This window comes from Austrofundulus limnaeus, unplaced genomic scaffold (genome assembly GCF_001266775.1).
Source record: "Austrofundulus limnaeus strain Quisiro unplaced genomic scaffold, Austrofundulus_limnaeus-1.0 Scaffold8, whole genome shotgun sequence".
In the NCBI taxonomy this organism is placed as follows: domain Eukaryota; kingdom Metazoa; phylum Chordata; class Actinopteri; order Cyprinodontiformes; family Rivulidae; genus Austrofundulus; species Austrofundulus limnaeus.
Genome location: NW_013952410.1, coordinates 2,494,966 through 2,517,151, shown reverse-complemented (window position 1 = coordinate 2,517,151; position 22,186 = coordinate 2,494,966). Strand labels below are relative to the sequence as shown.

At 37.0% G+C, this 22,186-nt stretch overlaps 1 protein-coding gene across 3 annotated transcripts in view; it reads right to left on the bottom strand.

Annotated features, from left to right (window-relative positions):
- The window catches only part of adgrl2a (adhesion G protein-coupled receptor L2a), a gene marked incomplete at its 3' end in the record, with an annotated part of 98,694 nt that overhangs the window by 14,120 nt on the left and 62,388 nt on the right, over nt 1-22,186 (bottom strand). The window contains 4 exon segments of one of the 3 annotated variants that reach the window (XM_013999998.1): nt 7,096-7,896; nt 9,030-9,044; nt 16,965-17,024; nt 18,533-18,642. In XM_013999998.1, coding sequence (XP_013855452.1) covers nt 7,096-7,896; nt 9,030-9,044; nt 16,965-17,024; nt 18,533-18,642 — 986 coding nt within the window. 3 annotated transcript variants of the gene reach the window in all.

Genomic DNA, 22,186 nt, shown 5'->3' with positions numbered 1-22,186 from the left:
TTTTCACACAGTTATCTGTACTTTTTACTCCTTACATTTTTTTTAAAAAGGCAAGAAGTAGAAAGTTGTTACTTATATTTACTTTTTGGTTGTTTTCGTTCCAGCTTGTTTTTTGTAAAAAATAAATTCTATCCATAGAAATTGTGCCTCCTAGATAGAGTGAATTTAATTGTGGTTGAATGAGAAGTATAAATACTGTATATACAATTCTGATACCATATTAGTTTGTACACAAACAAATCATGTCACACTCCAGCAGGACATAAAATCATTAAAATAAAASAACTGTACTTAAGAAGTATTTGTATTTCATGAATTATATTATTGCATTTGGCCTCAGATAGGTTTTCATTTTGAGGAAAAGGTTTGGTCACCCTTGATATACTGAAACAGCTAGACTAATGCATCCTACATTTAACATAAATTTATTGTTTTAATACAATATAGTCATTTCTGCAGTGATTTGGGGAGGTCACCTCCTAATAAATGTCCTTACAGAAAATCTAACTTCTCATTTTAAATCAATACTTTTACTTTTAATACTTAAGTACAAAAAAAATATCAGATACTTTAAGACTTTTACTCAAGTAATATTCCTAAACGAGACTTTAACTTTTACCAAAGTATTTTCTTTTTGGTAAGATACTTGTAGTTTTACTCAAGTATCACTTTATGCTACTTTATACAACACTGCTGGATTGATACTTTAATTTTACCACAATGCTCCCATTCCAAAAATAAAATGCTGCACCAGAGCAGCTGGCCAGAAGACAGTTAAAATGTAAACAGTGAACTAAACAAGCATGTCAGATATTTTTTTTTTATCTGCTCTGATTGAACATCAACTGAATCGACATGCTAACAAGTAGCATCCATAGGCTACTACTGTAAACAGTGAGCTGAATGTGACATTGTTTGTTGCACATGCGGATCACATCAGTGCCATGTAGAGTTCACATTGGAGTCTGATGGAGGTCGCGTTTAAGTTATAATGTAAACRTTCATGCCAAAATGGGATTTTTTTCAAGAAATCCGAACAGAGCATTAAGACCTGCATTGTCACTGTTTGAGTTGAATCACTTGCGTTAGTCATKATGCCCTGTAAACAAAACCAACCATGACAGTGCATGTTAAGGTACCCCATTTATATTATTCAGAGGTACCAATTCCCTGCTCCAGTAAACCACAACAATTAAATCATTAATGACAAAACAAAACAAATCACAAAAAATGTAAAGTGTGAAAATCTAATAAAAACTAAAATTAGAATACATTTTAAATAATTTCATGGAAGGCTTCTTGCTGTATTAATGGTACACAGACATTAAAATTATGTTAAAATTATTTTAGGTATTGGGTGATTATTTTATGTTCATTAAGTTTACTTATTTACAGTATATCCTATGTGTACTTAGTTGTAGGTTTATACATTATTTTTTTATTTGTAGTTTGGCTTCTTGTATTTATCAAATGTTTTTTTTTATTTATGCTGTTTGATTTAGCCCTTTTTAAGATCTCATTACCTTTCTCTTTTATAGTTTGCCATAAAAATGGGATAAAGCCACTTTGCCATTTATCTTTCCTGTTTAGTAGAATGCTTGTTTCTTTTCTCTCTAGTTTAGCCTCAGGCACAYGGTTAGCATGTGCAACATTTCCTCAATAAACCTTTTCCTCCCAGCCTGATAGAAATTTGAATGTGTCTTAAAACGTTGCTGAACACTGTAYGTTGCCAGAGTTTGTTTGATACTAGCTTATGTCATTCAAAATTAGCATGCTCTTGACAGTAGAAATTCAGCTCAATAAATACAAACTTGCWCTACGATAGGTTGCTGAAGAGATTCCACTTAAATGCCTGTCTGACTCAATTCAAAATAAAGCKTTCAAACTAAAGGGAGCTAAATTTCATGCTTTCAGTTTCTTTCTTTCAAATCCTTGTAGAACGTAAAGTTGCCGTAGCACTTGAAATATTGTTTCTAAATGTCAAACACATGCAGTGTGATCCCTGATCTTCATAAGCGTGATGGGCATCTTTGGCCTGTGTCATATTTATAGTTTCCCAGGAGGCAGAGCTCCGGATTTACTTAAATCCAGTCATTTAGTGTRCACTGCTCCCACTAGGCATTATTTGAGCAGTCTGGTTGAGGCTTTAGCCTGAATTCAGGAGAGGAGTCAAAAAGATGCATGTATGTGGAGACTTGAATAGAAATCAGAATGAGGAGCACAGCTCATGATGGATCAGAGGGGAAAAAGGATGAAATAAAAAAAATGCTGTCTACCAGTCATCAGAGGTTAAACTGAGACTGAAAGCARTGGTGCAATAATGAAGGTGATAAATAATAAGATGGAAGCAGACTGAAAAGGAAACCAGAGCACCGAGAATAAGATGAGACATACAAGCAAAAACAAAAAGGGGTGATTTTCCACATCAATAACCTCTCCTTTCACACCCCTGTGTCCATTTGGGAAACTGACATGGGCTCAGGGAAAGGGAAGATTGTTGTTCATACAAACAACAAAAATCGACTGTTTTTAACACATCCTGATCCCTGTACTGCTGCTAAACATGTCAAAGTATGAAGGCTTGGCCATTTTAAATGGACTCGTTAAATGGCTGAGAAAGCTTCAAGGGGTTATTRTGCAAAACTGACTTTTTTGAGCTTWACATCATGTTYTAATATTCCCTCATCAAAAACATACCCACAGGGTTGCTTTGACTCATTCATGCATGTTTGAGAAATCCATGAATCTCCTGTGGTAGCCATGTGGAGCTGCCTAAATGTTTGCTGGTACAAAGCACCGCCTATTTACACAAAACTCCTCCCTGGAACTCCGTCTGGAGTCGAGCTTGGGCCCCACAGAGCACCCCTCCCCCAAAGCATTGCTGTGAAAACGTGCTAAAGTGGGAGGGTCAGAAATGATAGGATGTTCTTAAAGAGACAGAGGCCAATTTCAGGATGAAGTCAAATTTATTTTTGATTTACATCATTTTCATAACAACTAAAGGTAGCATATTTACTGATTAGATGGGAAGTATGTGCCTGTAAAACACATAATCCCTCCCTTAATGACTGTATAACGAAGTGAATGTAGTTATCAACCATTGGTGTGTGCCACTTTTAGATCACCCGCAACCTCCAACTGTTTTATTTGCCATGAAAAAGTTGTCGTCATTTCCAGATTTACAAAAAAGGACCACAAACTCAATCAGACCATGATCCCTAAAGTCAAAGTCAAATGAGATATAAGACAGAATTTGAATTAACTTTTTTGTAGCTTTCTTGGAGTTAAGCTCCCAGTGCTTAACACAGAATAAATAATAAAAAAAAATCACTTTAAGGACACTTCTACATCAGTGTCAATTTGTGCTGGTGGTTTACCTTTGCCTATCCATGTCTTTCTTCCACATTTCCTGTATCCTCTCTAAATTCTCACATGCACTAGTTGACCTCCGTGTATGCACTGCAGAAGACGAGGATGAATCATTGTGGTGTCTATTAGAGACCTGTATATTTATCAAACTGTATGAGGTAAGCTCTCTAGGGTGACTGCTGCTGCACACAAGTCACATGCATCTGTAAAACCCGAACATTTTTGCACTGTGAAGCATTTTCGTAACACACAAAACTACAGGGCATAGTCTTGACCACATGCAGAGTCTTGCAAGTTAATTGGCGAGTCACGTCAAAGACCTGTACCTTTTATTTTCTARCAAATTGGGTCATTTCCTTTGTTGCCATCCCCTTGTGTGTGTCTTATTTGAGGATACAGTGTTTAAAACTTTATGCAAATGTATCGACATCTGAACAATTAAGAAGGAGGTACTGATTTGTGTGGGCGTTGACTGCAGCTCAAAGTGTTTTTGTGCAGCCGTGGTTTTGCAACAGTGGATGAATAAAAGGTGTCCAAAAYGCATATGTGTTCCACTGAAGCAGCGTTAAAGTCCTTTAATGCATAGTTCTGGTAAAAAAAAAAAAAACTGCTCTTATAATCCATACTAAAGGGTATCAGAGCTTGGCATAAATTAACTTTTATACAGAAATGGGTGGATAATGAGTCTTCTCTGGGAATACCTCATTTAAATCAATTTAATCATCTCACAAGATGCAAAATAGGAATATTTAGTTTTCTGAGTTCCTATTTGCCAAAAGGAAAACAAGCACAAAGCCATGGTTAAATGAGCGGATTATAGGGCTGTTGGATAAAGCCAAAAGAGAGACTTACTGACCCATTTAATGTCCACTTTCAGAGGAGCTGCATGTTGGATGTGACCCCATTCATTCCCCCCCATAATCCTACAAGAGATGATCTTGTCTCTACATGGGCAACGTTATTGGAGGTGACAAGAACCAAACTGTCTGTTGTGCACGGATTTATCACACTGACGTTTCRCACTCCCTGATAGGAAATACACTTGCTCAGATGTGTTTGTACTAAAAATACACAAGGGTAGAGTAATTACACATTAGAAAAATGTGAACATCATCAGTCTTCTAAAAAAAACTCTCCTATCGACTTAATTTCTCTACATGCTTTTAAATTCCCAACTATGCTGGATGAACCATGAGAAATGAAAACTTGTAGATAATTTGCAGTCATGGAGCCACCCACATGATGTTACTTCCTTCTGTAAAATGATAAACATACGGCCATCACAGGGAAACGCAAACCTATTTTTCGACTATGGCAGGAAACAAGAGCTGCTAAAGAAAACCTCCACAGGCAGGAAAGAAAAATTCTAACTCCACTCAGGAAGGAGATCAGAACCAGAGGCTTTCTTGCTGTGAAGTGACAGCACTACACTACCATGCTGTCCACAACTGAAAGTTGTCAAGCATTTGTTGAAGCTGTTTTGTTTTGTACTGTATGTACTTACAGCACATTCGAGCTGTGGTTGTTGTATATATTGGTTTTGTTGTGTCAACAGGGCAGTATTGTTTAAAATACAGTATTTACAACAGCATCTTTACTATCTCATTTTCAGGAAGGTGAAGCTTAAAGTATTAGTTAGCTAAGCTCTATAGGRCATAAACTGCTCTTTGCATGCAACATTTTGCTGTACTTGTAAATCGAGGTCGCTTGAGTTTGAGGTACACAAAATGCTCTTTTCCTTTTTTTCTTTATTGCTTTGTTGCCGTACTGAAACCACAATGAACTTATGCTACAAAAGCCTTCTGATTACTTGTTTCAGTGCCCAGTGAAGCAGGCAAAAAAACGAGCATCAAGATATTAAAGAGAGGGCGTCCAGTGACAGCCAGAAAAAAAAGTGCCATCATTTATGTGTCAACATCAGCCATGTGGGAGGACAAGTTTATTGACATCTTGATGATCATCCTGGACCACTCTCCCTTGCTCTCATCGACTTCAGCTCAACATATATTAGTCAGCAGCCGGGCCAGACTCATGTTCCATTTGTCAAGAAGAGAGAGCACAGTCCTTGTAGACATTAAAATAAAAATGTGCATGACGAGGAGCAAATCCAGTATGTCAGGTAGTATTTGTAATGTTTCTAAGCATACTCTATTGGACAAGAAGTGGACTTCTCTTGATGGCTGGGAGGACTCGCTGTGTGGAGTGTTTTCAAAGCACTCCRGCACAATGCGCATAAATATCTGAATTGTGGTGGTATTTCAGGACAGATCAGTTTAAAGCATCTGATTTTGCTATCGGTGATCTGTGTCCATTCAACAAATGAACAAATCGATTGAACATAAAGCCTGGTTGTACATAGCTGAATCTATATCAGCAGAGCTATAAATAAATGCTGGTGCTTGGGATCTTTCCAATCAGCTTACAGCATATACAGTAAATGTCAAAAAGATATTATGACCATCTGTAAAGATGCACTCTGAAACATTTAGTTTTGTGTTTTAATCAATTTAATTAATTTGAATAACTGCATAAAACAAATTCTTGCACAAGACTAAAATAAGAGGGAAAGAACGATTCCCGTGGAATAATCTAAATTTAGATAAACATTTAATTCAAAAACTCCCTTATTATTTGTCATTTTTTCTGTGAAGGAACATCAAACATTTAGAGATGGAATAATGATCGTAATTGTTGAAGTGAATCTTCTGAATATTATTTCTGCTTTGAAAAGTGGACTGCATTCTTTGTCACAGAAAGGCTCACCTTATTCTGGCTATCCTGATGCTGTTCCACTGACTGAATCCAATTTAGCAGCCCCAGCTCAAGTCCTATCAATACCAACGTGGACGAGCAAACATTAAAAAATATTGAGTTCTTTGATAATCTTTGGAAAAGTTGGTTGACCTCTGTGGCTCATCACTGACTGTATTGAGAATTACATGGGCTTAGGACTCTGGGTGTAAAGGGGATTAGGGTAATTACTGTTATTATATTCCACTGTAAGGGCTATCTCCAACCTAGACTAGCTATTGCTCAGCTCTTGACAGCTAAATTAAAAAACATGGGCAACTGACACGACTCTGGGTGATTGATCCTTCTCCCTCATGTGGGTCTACCTTCTCTCTTAGTCAAAACCCTAAATCCTTACACTCTCATCTCACAGTGTGAAATGATTTTCCCCCTCTTTTTAATGGCCAATGGAGATCTGAAATTTCAACATCACATGGGGAATGATCCAACCTTGCCCTAGGCCAAACTTTGCACCTGACCAAGCATGAGTCCCTCCAAAAGTGTGAAAATATATTTCCTTTCCTCCCTGTCTCACTCCATCATAAAATAAAATAAAATAAAATAAAATAAAATAAACATACTAGCAAAGGTCCCTGGAGCCATAGCACAAGAATGCAGGAATGGCAGACTTCTCCAAATCCCCCAGATACAGATCCTTCATGATATGGTATCTGGCTTTGAGGTGTTGTTTATCACAGACCTCATCTCTCTTCAGCCCCCCCCCCAAGATGCTTTCCTACACTGAGAAGTTCCTCATAACATAGCTGGAACATATTTGGTTCTAAATTAAAAAAAAAACAGTCAGCTTTGACACTTGACACATGGATGGGGAATACCAAAGGAATATCAAAGTGTGCTTGACAAACTAAAATCACCAACTTAGCAATGAAGTTTAAAAAGCGTGCTCTGTAGAAGAAAAAATAAATGGGTTCTTACCACGTGCTGAATCTGGTGGGTCAAATTCCAAGTTGTATCTCAAGACGTAAAAGTTATCCCACACATAGAGCTGGTTATCTCTGGGATTATAATCCACGGCTGCAATGTATTGGTACTGGTTGGGAAAGTGGATATCAACATACTCCCCACGGTTCAGTTTAGTATTGTAAATATAATCTATCAGGCTCTTGCTGACCTCACTTTCATTGTCTTCATAGGTGGAGCGGACAACATAGAGAACTCCACAAACCATGAAGGCATTAGAGGCTGAGCGCTTATCATAGGTCGTTTCCCAAGTCGCCTCAAATCGTAGYGTGTATGGATTTAACTGGCTGATTACCATCATGCCGTTGTTTTGCTCTGTGGCATAGATCACCCAAAGCCCGGTCTCATCCACCCCCAAGTCGATGTCTGTTTTACCTCCCCACTTGTAGGGTGACGTGTCATGATAGTTTGCGTTATTGATGATGGCCTCGCCACTTTTGATTCGAGTCCGCAGGTCRAATTTCACAATGTTACGTGTCCGCTCCTTGTTGAAAAACACAGCCCCGTCATAGACCACAAATCCAGTTCCGTCCACCCGGTGTGGCAGCTTGTACGTAATGGTCTGCCGGGCGTTTTTGACATCATCCAGGGAGGAATACTCAATCAAAGTGTCGGTCCTATAAGGGGTCCAAGGCATGAAGTAGATTTTGTCACCRGCTTGAAGTGGGTCTTTGCACCAGGCCCCGGCTTGTTGCTCCGCTTCAAATAGAAAGGACGGCTCACCGACAGCTTTCAGAGTCCCAGGACAAATAAAAACTAGTAATGAGAAGAGTACAATGAGCAAAAGTTAAAATGTGAAACACAAAATTGCAAAAAAACACAATTTCTTTTAATAACATGTTTGTTTAATGTGTTGTCCAAAAAAAAATAAGGACAAATACATAATTTAAAAAAGTGGCCAAAACAGATTTACCAACTATAATGCCAATATTTACAACAATTTWGGCCTTTTGTAAAGAAAGTAAAATAGAATGTTATTTGCATTTTGTTTAAATATATAAAATATTCTGAAGCAAAGAGTAGATGGGCCTCAGACATTCATAGCTGACTAGAACACAAAGGAGGGGACCAGAATAGAAACAAAAAAACCGATCCTGTAAACAAAAGCAAACAAATAAACATTTAAATAAAAAAATGCAGCCAAAAAAAGAAAGAAAGAAAAAGAAAAAAAAAGTACTTGGCAATAGACAGTAAAAGTTATGGTAAAGCAGGAGTCAGTCGAGTCTGCAAACTTTATATTCTTAAACGGGTCTCAGTCACACCACTTTTTCTACAGGGTATACATGAAAAGGCTCTTCTTTCAAACGTGGTGCAAATATCACAATCATCAAATTTGAAAATACTTTCACTAAGTATGTTTTTGAGGTGTTTTGGTTGTTGCTCTGAAGTACAGGAGGCATAAGAATCAAGAGAGGAAAGAGAAGCAAGTGGTCAGATGGGTAATAATGGGGAAGAAGTGTGAGAAAGGGGGTAGCTTGGAGAAAAAAGGGACAGTAGAATGCAATAGCTTGAAAAGAGGGCCAAGAAACACTGTTACCATGGCATGCTATGAGAAAGGGTTCGGAAGCCAGGCAATATGAGATTCTGCTGAGTAGCAAAAGCACACARGGAGAATGAGAAGAGGATGTCCCTAAGGACTGCAGCCAATACACCCCCATTTACATCTTTTGGCTGCTTGTGTGCTGTTTTCTTTTCTTTTTTTTTTTTTTGTCTTTAATGGCCAGCCTCACTTCCTTTGTAGAGCTACTCTGGCCGTTAACATTACAGTCGGGGTGTTCTGAAGGAAACATTTACGATGTGTTTGTAGAGGCCACCATGAGAAAATAGGTATTTTACAACCAGATGCCACAAAACAAGGAGCTAGGATTTGGATCATGTCTGTTATTTACCTTTTTGCTCCACTTCTATTTTGGGCGTTGGAAGAGAGAATGAAAGGGGTGCAAGGGGGGAAAAAAGAGATTAAAATGAATTAACTGTCATCGCTGTGACAACATATGCAGCAACATGTTATGAGACATGGAAAAAAAACGATGGCTACACCTATTAAAAGCAGAAAAGTTTTGAGAAAGATGGCACACAGCAGTCAAAGCTCTGTAGTAGAAAAATGGGTTAGATCACATAAAAAAGTCTGATCACAATTGTGCTCATGACCAACTGCCAATACAGATTTTTTTTTCCGTTTTTTTTTTTTTTTTTTTTTTTTTGTAGTGGTAGGTGGATTTTTTTTCAACTCGCTGCCAAGCTTGAGTTTGGATTATGATGGCTAGCAATTTATAATCATTGTCTTACATTCAGAAGTAAATATTGTTTTTTCTCTTGCTGTTTTTTAACTGCAAACAGTTTGAGCATTACAAAAAGATCTTAGTTACTGTAAATAATATAGATCACTTTTAAATTATAAAACAAAAAAAGATAAGCTTGCAATGCAAAATGTATTAGGTTCAAAGAGTGTCTCTTTGTCTTACACATCATATATTTACAACACTTGTTGATTTAATTTTAAAAAATCAACCCAAAGTTAAACCATAGTCTGGGTCTGAAAAATCCCCCAACCACTACAAAAAGATATTTCTTATTGTTTTCTTGTTTAAATAAGGATGGGTGACATATTAAAGGAAAACCTAAATAACTGAGTGAACAAAAATAGTWAACCTGGACTGTATAATATAATTAGTTAGAATCTAATCGCTCCCTCAAGTATGTATAAAATGCCAGGCACTCTCAGCAGTGTCTGATTTTGTTTCGAGATGACAGAAAAAAAAAGATCTGGATGACTTTATGCATTAAGGCACATAGCTTCACTCACAGTGACTACTCAGTTGGCTAGAATTACATTAAAAACAGTGTCCTATGAATTTTGATCTATGGGAAATGTATCAATAAAAAAGGAGTTAGATATTATGGCTGACATTTAATGACTGAGCTGGTTGTGCATTAGTCTGATACTTTAGAACAGGAAACAGAAAAAAAGGGGGGAAAATCTCTCATGTTACCAATAAAATACTGTATTGGCAAACAACACTGGATGTTGTCCATGTCAGAAGGAAATAGGCACATGCGTAAGTACTTCCCCAGAGCAACACATTCAGTACATACATGTTGATAACAAACTGCACAAAAAGGGAAGGCTTTCTATGGCACTTCTGATTGCTTTAGCTAATCTTGATAAAACAATTTTACTATCATGTATCATTTACCTACCGAAACTATAATTACATCAGCTAATTGACCTCATCAAAATAATTGCAGAATTTTTTTGTCCGTTGTCCCTCCTTTAACTCTGAATGGCATAAACGTGAAGGCCTCATGAATCACATTAAGTGCACTGTTTCAGAGAAATACATTCTAATTGCTGTAATCTAGCTTTGTTATCTGTGAATCTCAGTTAATGTTTTTGTTCTATAATGCAAAGCAACATTTTTTTTTTCATTTTTATGCAATGCTGTATAGGACTGCACATTTACATTTCAATAAAAAGTCCACATAGCAATATTTTTTTCTGGCACAGTTCAGGTCAACACAAGGCACTAACACCTGGCCCAGATCCCATAAATAATAACTGTCATTTGGTGGCCCAGATGTGATTTGCCAGAGGTGGTAATGGGCCAACACCGCATAAACCAAATCATAACTGGGACACTTGTGGCATTGACAGATTTGGACCACATGATCTACACTACAACCAGGCCAGTTGTGGCATGCCATCTTAAACAGTGCCATCATTGCCAGACCTGGCCCACACCTGGTTGACAAATCACTTTCCATGCCAGCAGTGCAGCTTGACACCAGATCTGGTCTACACCTGTCTGCTATGTGTGATGTTGTTCTTTCAGTTATTCCCTTCTGCAGGGGTCGCAACAGTGAGCAAACTCACGTAAAAGATTTGGAAATTGGTTTACGCCAAATGCCATTCCTGACACATTTGTGTGCAGGAAAGATCCATGAGCATCTACAATAGGTTTTTAGTTAAAAGAGTTACAACAACACCAAATTTCCCTCTGGGATCAATAAAGTATTTTTGAATTGAATTGAATTTGGACTCAAACCCTCAACYTCAAGAATAAGGGACTTTGACATTGACCACCAAGCTCCAGCAACTCCCTAGAGGCTACATTCACAACGCAGATCTTAATTACAGTTTTTGCTCTGCTCCATTTTTGTGTGTGTGGCCATTAACATCTTCATTAAAATGCAACCTCCAACATAGAGACTTCAGTTTGAACAGTTTACAGTTCTGAAGTGACCAGCAGGAGTGGAAGAAGAAGTTTTGTCAGATGCAACGTGCTGTGTTCAAAGAAGTAAACATGAATACTACACATGTTAACATGTGTGGATCAGTTCTGGACTTCTACTCTGTAGCTAAAGACCTGTGGAGTTCCAAGATTTAATCTCCACAACCCCAATTAAAAAAAAAAAGTTGAGACGTAAAGTATTATTGAAATTGCAATGATTTGCAAATTCCAAAATGGAATATAAACTTATCAAATGTTTAAAACAAATAAGACAATTTAGATTTTTGCATCACTTCATGTGCTCTGGAATACTTCCACAAATCATTGTATGTGGAGAGATTGCCGTACCACAAGTTCTAGCTAAAAAAGAAGCCATATGTGAAAATCATCCAAAAACTAAAGCTGTCCTCTCTGAGCCAAAGCTCATTTAAAATGAACTGAGGTAAAGTAGAAAACTGTTGTGTGGTTTCACGAATCAGTACTTCAATTTTATTTCAAAAACCACAAGCACCATGTTCTAAAGCAGAGGGACTATCTAATCTGTTATCAGCTCACAGTTCATAAGCCTGCATCTCTGATGATATGGGGGTGCATTAGTCCCTCTGGGATGTACAGCTTACACATTTAGAAAAGCACAAGCAATGCGGGAAAGGTACGGTGCGCAGCACTGCGGCTTCTGAATAAATGAAAATGATTTAACACAGTTATTTATACTTTTAGCAGCTCCTTTTATTCCACAGCTGACCTGCTAAAAATGACAGATTTTCTTTTCTGGATCTCTGACAGCAGGACTTCAATCTCTGAACTTGTAAAGTTCTTTTAAGATTTCACTGTCATTTTTCATGAATGGACACTTCCTTGTATCTGAAGCAGGAAACATAGCCTTATATGGTGTTTTTGGGGTGATGATTATCCTCTCGCGTGCACGAGCAGCTGGATACGAACAGGTGGAATTTATGCAGCTCATTTACACACTTTTCCTGAAGATAGAAGAGTTTGTTGAATCTGACGTGACATGTTCGTACAAACCCTTTGTACGAACAAAAGTAAGAGAAATTTAGGATAAGAATACGAACATGTTCTTGCATGAGGCCCATTGAATTCTGTTTATATTTCCATTTTACGCAATGTCCCAACTTTTTTCAGAATTGGGTTTGTACAAAAATAATGGGTTTCTGGTGATAAAATCTCCTAACACACAAACAAAAAGAACTGAGAATTTGCTACAAATTGTTATATTATATAATCATTTCTGAAACTTAAGTAAAACAAGATGAGTAATTTGTTGAACTAGTTCACACTGTTTCACACATTACTTTGTGAAAAGAGGAAAACAGAATGCAGCAGTGAAATGCAGCTTTGTCCATGAAAATCTGAGTCAACAGTTATTAAAACTGTGAATCTTGAAAAAGATATATGACATCAAAAATGACATCAAATATTTTCTAACTCAACTAAAACGAAATTAAAACTGAAGCAAAATACATATATGAGCCAAACATTTAAACCACTGATAAGTTATGTGAATAACACATTAATTAGTTTTAGTAAATTTTGAGTTAGCCTAGGTCGCATTAAGGTAAACATTTGTTCAAGAATTGCTCCCACCCACTGATGTTTTTCTATTCTTTTTTTTAGCTGACTAGCAAGACAAATGTTATCAAGCACAAAAACTGTTTGAGAATGTTTTAAAAGAACACAACAGGGAGCTTAAAAGTGTTGATCCAGCCTCCGGACCCAGTGCATTTGCGGAATGCAGCGGAAAAAACTGATCCACTGAGATACCACTCCTCACCCCACAAAATCTACAAGGCCAGAAAATACATAAAGGCTTGGCATTCAAGTTGTAACCTAAAGAAGGTGATTTAATGTTATGGCTAATAAATGTATTCATGATCCTCAGGATTGACTGAAACTAAAGTTGAACAGCAGGTTTTTCAAGTCAGCTCAGGTTAAATGTTAATTGGTTAATAAGCACAAAAGCATGCCATTTTCCTGTGTGAAGGTTTACAAATCAGGACATAAATAAAATCCATCTCATCCTTACCAGGTTTAGAAATGTTGTACATAGTATTATGTTCAGTGGTCTCTAATACAAGACATTTTACATTTTATTTTAATTATTCACCAAACACTTACCTAAAATGCAAATGCAGAGTGTTAAAAACGTTGTATGACTTCATTGGTTTTATTGAAATTATGAGGTTATTGGTTGCCATGGCCTGCTAATCAAATGCACCTGACTACCTGATCCTCATCAAGTATGGATGTCTCAATGACATTTTAAGTTTTGGTGATTTGCAAGTCTGGGGGGTTCAGATGTGTGAAGTAACACCATTGAATGAAACAGGTAACTAGCAAATTTGCATTTCCTGTGAAAATGCAGTGTGAAAGTTTGATGCAGAAATATTGTTGCTGAATAGCTTAAAAGTGAGCTTAAATAGCTGAAATTAGCACAAAGCTACAGAATGAGCACATTTGTTTAAATATGCAGTGAAAAGCTGAAATATCACTAAAACATGAATTTAGCTGAAAAAATAGTTAAAAATAGCAACAGCTGTAATTAGAAAATAGCTAAAAGAAACATAGAAAAGCTTAAAGCAAAAAGAAGCCAGAAGCATAAAAAGTTAAACTTAGCAAAAGAATAGMAGAAAATGTCAGAATCATATTTTAAAAAAGCTAAAACTAGCTAAATAGAAGCCAAAAGAAGCTGAATTCAACACAAATAAGTTGAAAAGGCAAAACCAGAAGAAAAGTTTAAAAGTTCAGTAAAGATTTCTTTACATTTTGAAGGGATTTAAGGATGCTGAAGACAGCTCCATCAAGTTTAAATGAGAAAAAAAATATGATAGAAACAAAGCTAAATATCACAAAAAGTATAAATTCTTTAAGTACCAAAAATCAGCAGGAATGTGAAGGAGCTGGACATTTAGATAMATTTCGCAAAAACTGCGGAAGGAGTTATGTGTCGAAAAACATACAGAAGAAAAAGTGATCTTAACAAATAATGATCTATAAATAATGATTTTGTCTCATTTTAAACTTTAAATAATAAAACTGGAATAACAAAAATCACTACAACATGGCAGTGATCACAACAAAGTGGAGACTACCAACTGAATAAAATCCAATGCTTGGTCCTTGAAATTTGAAAAAATTGAAATATTGTCTAATAAATATTGTCCATGAAATATTGGTAATGTCACTTCTAGTTACCATTGCTAATGCTATTAATGTGTTTAGCTTTGTTTTATGCACACTGCTTTTGCACTTTACTTGTCTTTTTTAAATCATTCAAATATAACAATGATAAACGTTGAATTGTTTGTTGGCGTTTATCAGACATTCTGCATTAAACCTAATAAGGAGTAGATGATTTTTGTCCTGATGTTTGCAAGTTCAAAACTTTTTTTCACTTATTTTCTTGCCACTTCACTAGAAAGCAGAACAGAATATCAGAATATTAGTATCTTAGCTTCTTCATCATCAGTGGCTTTTTTTTGCAACTTCAAAACTGAATTAAGTGTTTTTCTTTCTCTCTACCCTGAATTTATCAATATCCCTTAGTTTCAGATTTTTCATTGCAACAGAGAGACTATACTATTCATTGCAAGAGAACACTGTAGAGACTGTGATTGTTAAAAAATGACTGCATGCATAATTTCACTCCCCACAGATCTCCTCTCTTTTTTAGTTGTGAGTTTTCCTGATTTCTGTCTTTGCAAACCAGAGGCACAACAACAGAGAACTGAAAGGATTCAAATGTGCATTTTTTTTTTACCAGTTTACACAATGGGATAACATCAATATCTAGTGCTCAGAGTTCTGCATTTCATATCAGGTTTTCTCTCTTTAAGACATGGCTAAGTCTGAGCTAGGCTTCAGTGGCAGAAAGAATCCAAAACAATGAATGCAATCACTTCTGCAGAGGAAATCTGAGTGTGCTGCACCTAACTATGAGATCAAACATGGACAAAAAAGCAAACATATTAACAGTCCTCAAAAACATGCACAGCCGTTCAACCCAAGCGTGRACAGAGACAAATCTGGAAAGAAAACGAGAACACATGAAGAGGAACACAGGAAGGCCTGATGACGTTAGTGGAAATGTAAAAATAGAAACAGCAATCAGTGTGATCAGAAATCTGTCAGTGGAAAAAAAGCACAAGTCAGATGCCCAAAGGAGTTTCCTGCGGATTGCACAGGGGAAGGGAAGACAGTCAGTTTTTGTACAAAAACAGAACAAACATGAAACACACCTCAAACCACATTCACCTAAAGACACTACAGGTATTCCAACAAATTAGACTTAATGAAGGGATATTCCAAATTAAATTGTGATGAGTTATTAATAAATGTACTGTTCCATGTTGACATGGATAATATTCTAAAGTTTATTGTAGAGTAAATTGGAACATGAATTCATTAAATATATTACATAATTACATAAAAGACATAAAAATATTAAGAAGGGGCAAAAACACCAAAGGGGACCAAACACTCATGCTGCCACTCATTTTATGACCTTAGTCTCATTATCACAAAGAGCTACTTACAACTTTATTAGCCTTAGCATGTGGTGAAAAGGAAAAATATTAACAATGAGGAGAGCTACTCTGGGACAATTCTACAGTGTTACACAGTAGTGTAAAGAAGGCAACTTTGTCCTTTTTTTTCCTTCCTCTTCTTTTGAATAGCTTGCAAAAAGCAGCCCTAATAAAGAAACATCTTAGCTTTTATGGTGCCTTATTCATGCAATTACTGGATCCGATTCAGAGAGTGCCAAGTGAAGACAAAAATTTACATACTTGGCTGGAGTACGAAGATAATGTTGCTAATGAGAGCATTTCGTGACAAGGACCAAATTATAATGCCAAAAGGATGAAAACGGTGGAAATGTAGGCAACTTGTTGCAAACATCACTTGGAGTTTTCAGCCGTGATATTATAAAGACTTAAATAAAACTACAAAATGATGACATTGAATCTGTTAGTAAGGAATAAATGTATACTGTGCAAAGTAATATGTAACCAAACTGCTGGTCATATTTCTCTGAGACAAAGACTTTTTCATAAATACTATTTCGTTTGGTCRAAATGAGGACACTGTCTTTGCTCCCCTTGATGATCAGCTTAATGGCGATTTAATGCTCTCTCAAAACATCCTGTCAAGTYGTGTGTCCCTGCAAATGCTGGGGATCCTAAGCCCCTGGACCACTGACACATTTATTTTTTTAATCACAAATCTTGGTATTTGGCATGTGATCTTTTCCCCTCTGAAAAACTACATAAACTTCAGTGAGGGCTTTCGCCACCCCATCAGAAAGCTGTAGTAAGAGTTAGCTACGGTGTGGAAGAGTTAATCTTCCCCTGTGATTGCTTTTCTCTGCATTAGTCTGGCTACAATCTGACATGCAGCATATTGACTACGTTTTGGGAGAGAGACAGAGGATTGGTGAGAGGAAAGCAACACAAGGGGAACTTGCCTATAATAAAAAAAAAACTGCAATGAGGTACAGTAGGGCTTGAGAGGGTAGAAGCTGGACTGGGCTTGGTGGTTCTGAGATAGACAGGGAGAGCACTAAAAACTTACCAGGGCAGTTGTGATAGGATACATTCTGTGTTCTTGGTCCTATTCTGCTTGGGCATGGACCTTGAGAAGCAAAAAGATGGGGCTACATACATGCATGTTTAAAAACTGTTTGGAATGAAGTGATGTCCTGATTGTGTTTACACTTGGTAAAAGAGATTGGTGAAGATTAAATGTCTTTGGGTGGAAGTTCAATTATTATTATTTTTACCAAACTAGAGCAGTCTCGACTACTTCCTTTGTGCAAGACAGAAGCAAAAGACAATCATAACGGTGGGTGGACATGAGTGCACCTTGAGGCTAATCCTTCTTTTATGGTTGGGGGTAACACAGCAAGACATGGGATCAATACTTCGCTTTGTTAGATAAGGCAAGAGGAGAAACAAAAAGAAAAAGCAAAAAACAAAAGCAGCTGGAAGTTAAATGCATGAACTACATGATTTGTCTTGGTCTCAAATGACCATTCGTGCTTGCTCCATCTTTAATTACAAGTCCTCAAAACCTCAGAGAGGTTAACCTTTAAGTTGTAATGAGTTTCACCATCTAATGATGTTCAGTGGTGCAGTCGGATTCAAAACTAAGGGGAGCAACTTAGACAGGTACAGTGGTAATGAGCAAAGCAGAACAGATATACCTAATAGCAAGTGCAGCATAATAAAACTGCTTTTTCATATATATAAATATATATTTAGGCTTGTTTTTTAATTTTATTTGTTTCCCCGACTGCTCCAAAGCTGAAACATATCTGCACAAAACACTCATTTGAGTCGAAAAGAGCTAACAGACTATCTCCCCAATTTTCCAGCACTGACTATTTAAGTTCCACCTGATGATGTTTTTTGCACTTCATCTACATCTTTGTCATTAATCAGTCTTTAAAGGTTAAATGGGGGAATTTTCTGCACAAACTGCAAATGAACATGGCAGCTTAAAGGACAAAGGGGAATTTTAATACAAGGGGCAATCTAAGGATTGTTTGGAGGCTGAATGGCAATGAATATTTTAGCATCAGAGGAGCAGACAAAATGTTAACACTATCTCTCCAGATGAATTATTGCCTTGTTGACTTGTGAGAGGAGCTTTTGGTTTTGTTACATAATGAAACATCTGTTAACACATTTCAACACCTGTTGTATGGCTGTGTATTAAACAATCAAATTGAGCTGTGCTTTTCGCCTGATGGATTACTCCGCATAGGACTTGAGAAATGAAACTCCCGTTTGCTATCACAAAAAGTCAGCATGACTTCCTCTGCCCTCCCTCTATTCTGCTACCTCATATAACCAGGCTCGTAGATCCACTGGAAACATGGTGAGCACATCAATAATGAGGGGAGTGCAGAGGAGGACCAAAGGGTTTTACAGGTCATATTTCATGGAAAGTTCACTGCGTGACACAGATTGAAGAAGAGACAGAGGGAAGAGGGTGCTAGAAGTTACTGCAGACAAAGAGAGGCAGCGAAGAAATGGGACAGGATATGGTTTAACACGGATAGGAGACAGAGGGCAGAGAGGAAGAGAGAATATGAGAGGGGGGTGGGGTCAAGTCATGACGGAAGGGGTCATACTTACTGTAGGGCACACACTCATACTGGACCTCCAGGTACTTGTAGGTCCCTGGGCAGGGGTCAGGGAAGACATCTGAACCTGTGATCACAATGCACTGCGTCCGATTGTTGCATCTAGCAATAAAAAAGAAAAGGAAAGAAAAGAAAGAGCCACAGTTAAAAATTGATGCCAGCCTTCCCAAGTAAATGAAAAAGTCAACAAATATAGTGCAACAAAAACTCTCAAGTGGTGTTCAGACTGGAAAATAAAGAKCAGTGAATTGCAGTTTTCAGGCAGCAAAGCTATTTATTTTGTTAGCAACAAAGTGATGGCAAACTACAAAACTTTTTACAGATGGCACTTTTTTTTCACTTGCCCATTGTAGCTTCATTGGTTATAAGTTGGTGGAGGTTTTCCGCAAKATTTTTTTTATTTTATTATAAAGAGCTTCTGTCTAAATGGGTTAAATACCCTGGTCAACCGTCTCTAAAGATGTAATGATTACAGTTTCATGTCACATCTTACACCTCTATTACATTGAAACGTTCATGTTTATATAAAGTTGTTAAAATGTAATTATTTTGTCCATCCATAAGATTTTTTCTTCCACTGCCTTTCATTTTATTTGATTTGTATTTTTTTGTTTTATGTGAATTTGTTTTGTCTTTTAAATGAAACAAATAAATAAAATAAATAAATAAACATAATGAAATGATGACATGAAAACTAATAAATAACCTGAAATATTGTAAGAACTCAGAAGCTTCCAAAATACTGCAGCTGCATTAATAAAGGAGACATATCATGCTTTTAAATCATTTTTCACATTTAAATCACTCAGTTGGGGTCTATATAAAACTTAACTGCAATGCTTTGGTCTGAAGTCCACCTTATTGTAACTCCACAAGCCCCTATTTCACCCCTTTTCTGAGGTGTGTCTCAGATCAACTCGTTTTGACACTGCCTCTTTAAATCAAAATTCAGCCACTTCACACCCCGCATCCCTCCAGCTTTCAGACCAGTCCATTCTAGTTTGTTAGCAGAAATATGACCATCTTGCGGCGCAGACACATTTTATTTACAAATTATTTGAAAATATGTCATCAACAGAACTCACTACTGTGATGTAATCGTTCAGAAAGCATCAGAGTAAACAGAAAAAACTGAACAAGCTGACAAACATGACCCAAACAGAATATAAAATATATATATGCAGCAGTGAATCAAATAGTCCACGGGCTAAAATTGTATGCACACCTAGAGATTCCAAGTACACAACAAAATGCATTTAACAACTAAAAAAGTGGATTTTGCGTGATATATCCTCTTTAAGGTATTCTACGGTGGGTCATTTTGTAGAGCTGATGCCTCTCAGCAAGAAGGTCACCAGTTCAAATCTCGGCCCGGGGACCTTTCTGGGTAGAGTTTGCATGTTCTCTCCGTGCATGTGTGGGTTCTCTCCGGGTACTCCGGCTTCCTCCCACAGACCAAAAACATGACTGTTAGGTTAATTGATAACTCTAAATTGTCCCTAGGTGTGAGTGAGAGAGTGGATGGTTGTGTGTCTTGTTTGTCTCTATGTGTGGCCCTGTGATGGACTTGCGACCTGTCCAGGGTKTACCCCACTCCTCGCACTGTGACTGCTGGATATGGGCACCAGTGACACCCGTGACCCTGAAAGGAATAAGCGTGTACAGAAAATGGATGGATGGGATTTTAAAAATCTTTGTGGCATGTGTTTTTTGAGAAACTGAGACAATATGTAAATTTCTATTACAAACGAGTGAAACACAATGTACTTTTCATTTACATTTTGTTCTTAATTTCATCAACATTGCAAGTAACATTTGGACAGCAAACATTCAAACTGGCCCACTGGGCTTTGAGGTCCCAGTAGTTGCAAGTTACCACTGATGGATTCATGATAAGGCCATTAAAGTCCTCTTTGTTACCTAGGGGACTTAAAATTCTATGAGCAATGTGAGAAGTCAAATCAATAACTTTGTTCTGCTGATTTAGCTCAGTCTAGAGAAAATATTTGTCATCTTATCACAGAGCAGTAGCCCCATTTAAAGCACCACTGAAACTGTATTTCTGATTGCATTGTGTTTTCCTATTTTGTTGGCTTTAGAAGTAATCACTGCTCAGGCACTAAATGTTGCTAATATAGTATTTAGGTATCTCAGTGGAACAGTTAGTTGTTGTTGAGATAAAAAGCKATTTATTCACAAAGGGGGTCAGAAAATGGTGCTCTTTTGGTTGCAGATTGTCACCAACTGTACTTTGGCTGCGCGTCATGAGTGCACGCAGGGCATTGTGGTTTATAACACAAAACTGTATTTAGAAACTTAAACAAAAGGTTCCTGTATTCAAAAAAAAAAAGAAAATCAAACTAATTGGCAGGCGAAGCAGTGAGACATTCGTTATTGTGTTTAAGCACTAAAGAAATTAATCTGCAGTACCAAACGTGTAAAAAAATTAACAGAGCTTTTCCATTTTCTTTAAATATATTTGATTAAAAAGACCTTATAAGTGAAATTAACAAGCAAGTTAAAACAGTGCATTATATCATCCCASAGACAAGTTTATGTTCACATCTGCGTGCACATCTGTGAGCAGGGAAGATCTCAAAGGGGCCTTCCACTATATTAATGACCTCCAAGTGTAATAACAGAGAAAAAATATCAGCATTTCCCCGTTGTTCTCGTGGAAATGAGCAACTATTTAGAAATTAAAACACGCACCTCATGCTGAGACCATAATATGCTGCTTGTTTTTGTGGCTAATATTTTATGAATCTGCAGCGCTCCCCACATATTAAATGGTCACTTTGATGACTGTGTCTGCTTTCTTCATGCATGAGCATTATCATGCAGAAGCAATATAAATTAAAGCGCTTTATCTACCGGATTCCATTGAGACCTGGAAATGAATGTCTAGTTTACTTCAGGCATATGAAATGGAATTGTATAAAAACATAAAACTAGTGACACTAATGAGACGTAGACCTGCCATCATTACTCAGGCAAATGTATTGAACAACAGAGAGAAGCACTAAAAAGCTCATATTTCTTTTGAAACAATGTTGACATAAGTGTTGATAGCTCTTCCTGATGTATTGCCCTAATTTTAGARCGGTGGAACAGGGGCACCCTGATCTATGGAACCGTGCGAGTCTGATTACCGTCTCATCTGTGAAACCTCAGGCATCTCCTGAGACCAATTGAAAGAAGCCCTAATGACTCCTTCTATGCAGAGTCCTAACACTCATTTTGAGAGAGAGCATGTAATTGAAATTCCACCAATAAAAATGTCAGCATTTGCTTTGCCAGGGCACAAGTCTCACAGTGCACACTAATTAAGTACATTTAAAACATGATATCTCTGACTATCTTTTTGATAGTCTGAGGCTATACATTAATTAATCGTCTACACAATGAATATTAAGTCAAATGAAGTTTTTTTTCCACATTTCTCCAGAGTGAAACATTCTATAAATACCCAACAAGTTAAAGTAAAAAAAAATGTGAAAACTGAAATTGTTTTCTGATGAAAGCAGTTAAAAATGTAATTCCAGGAAAAGGATTTTTAAGGTAAAACAACTGCTTGACAGAAGTTACAGTAAAATAAGTGCAAGATGGAGCTTTCTTTTATGAATGCCACCCCACCCCCCCTCTC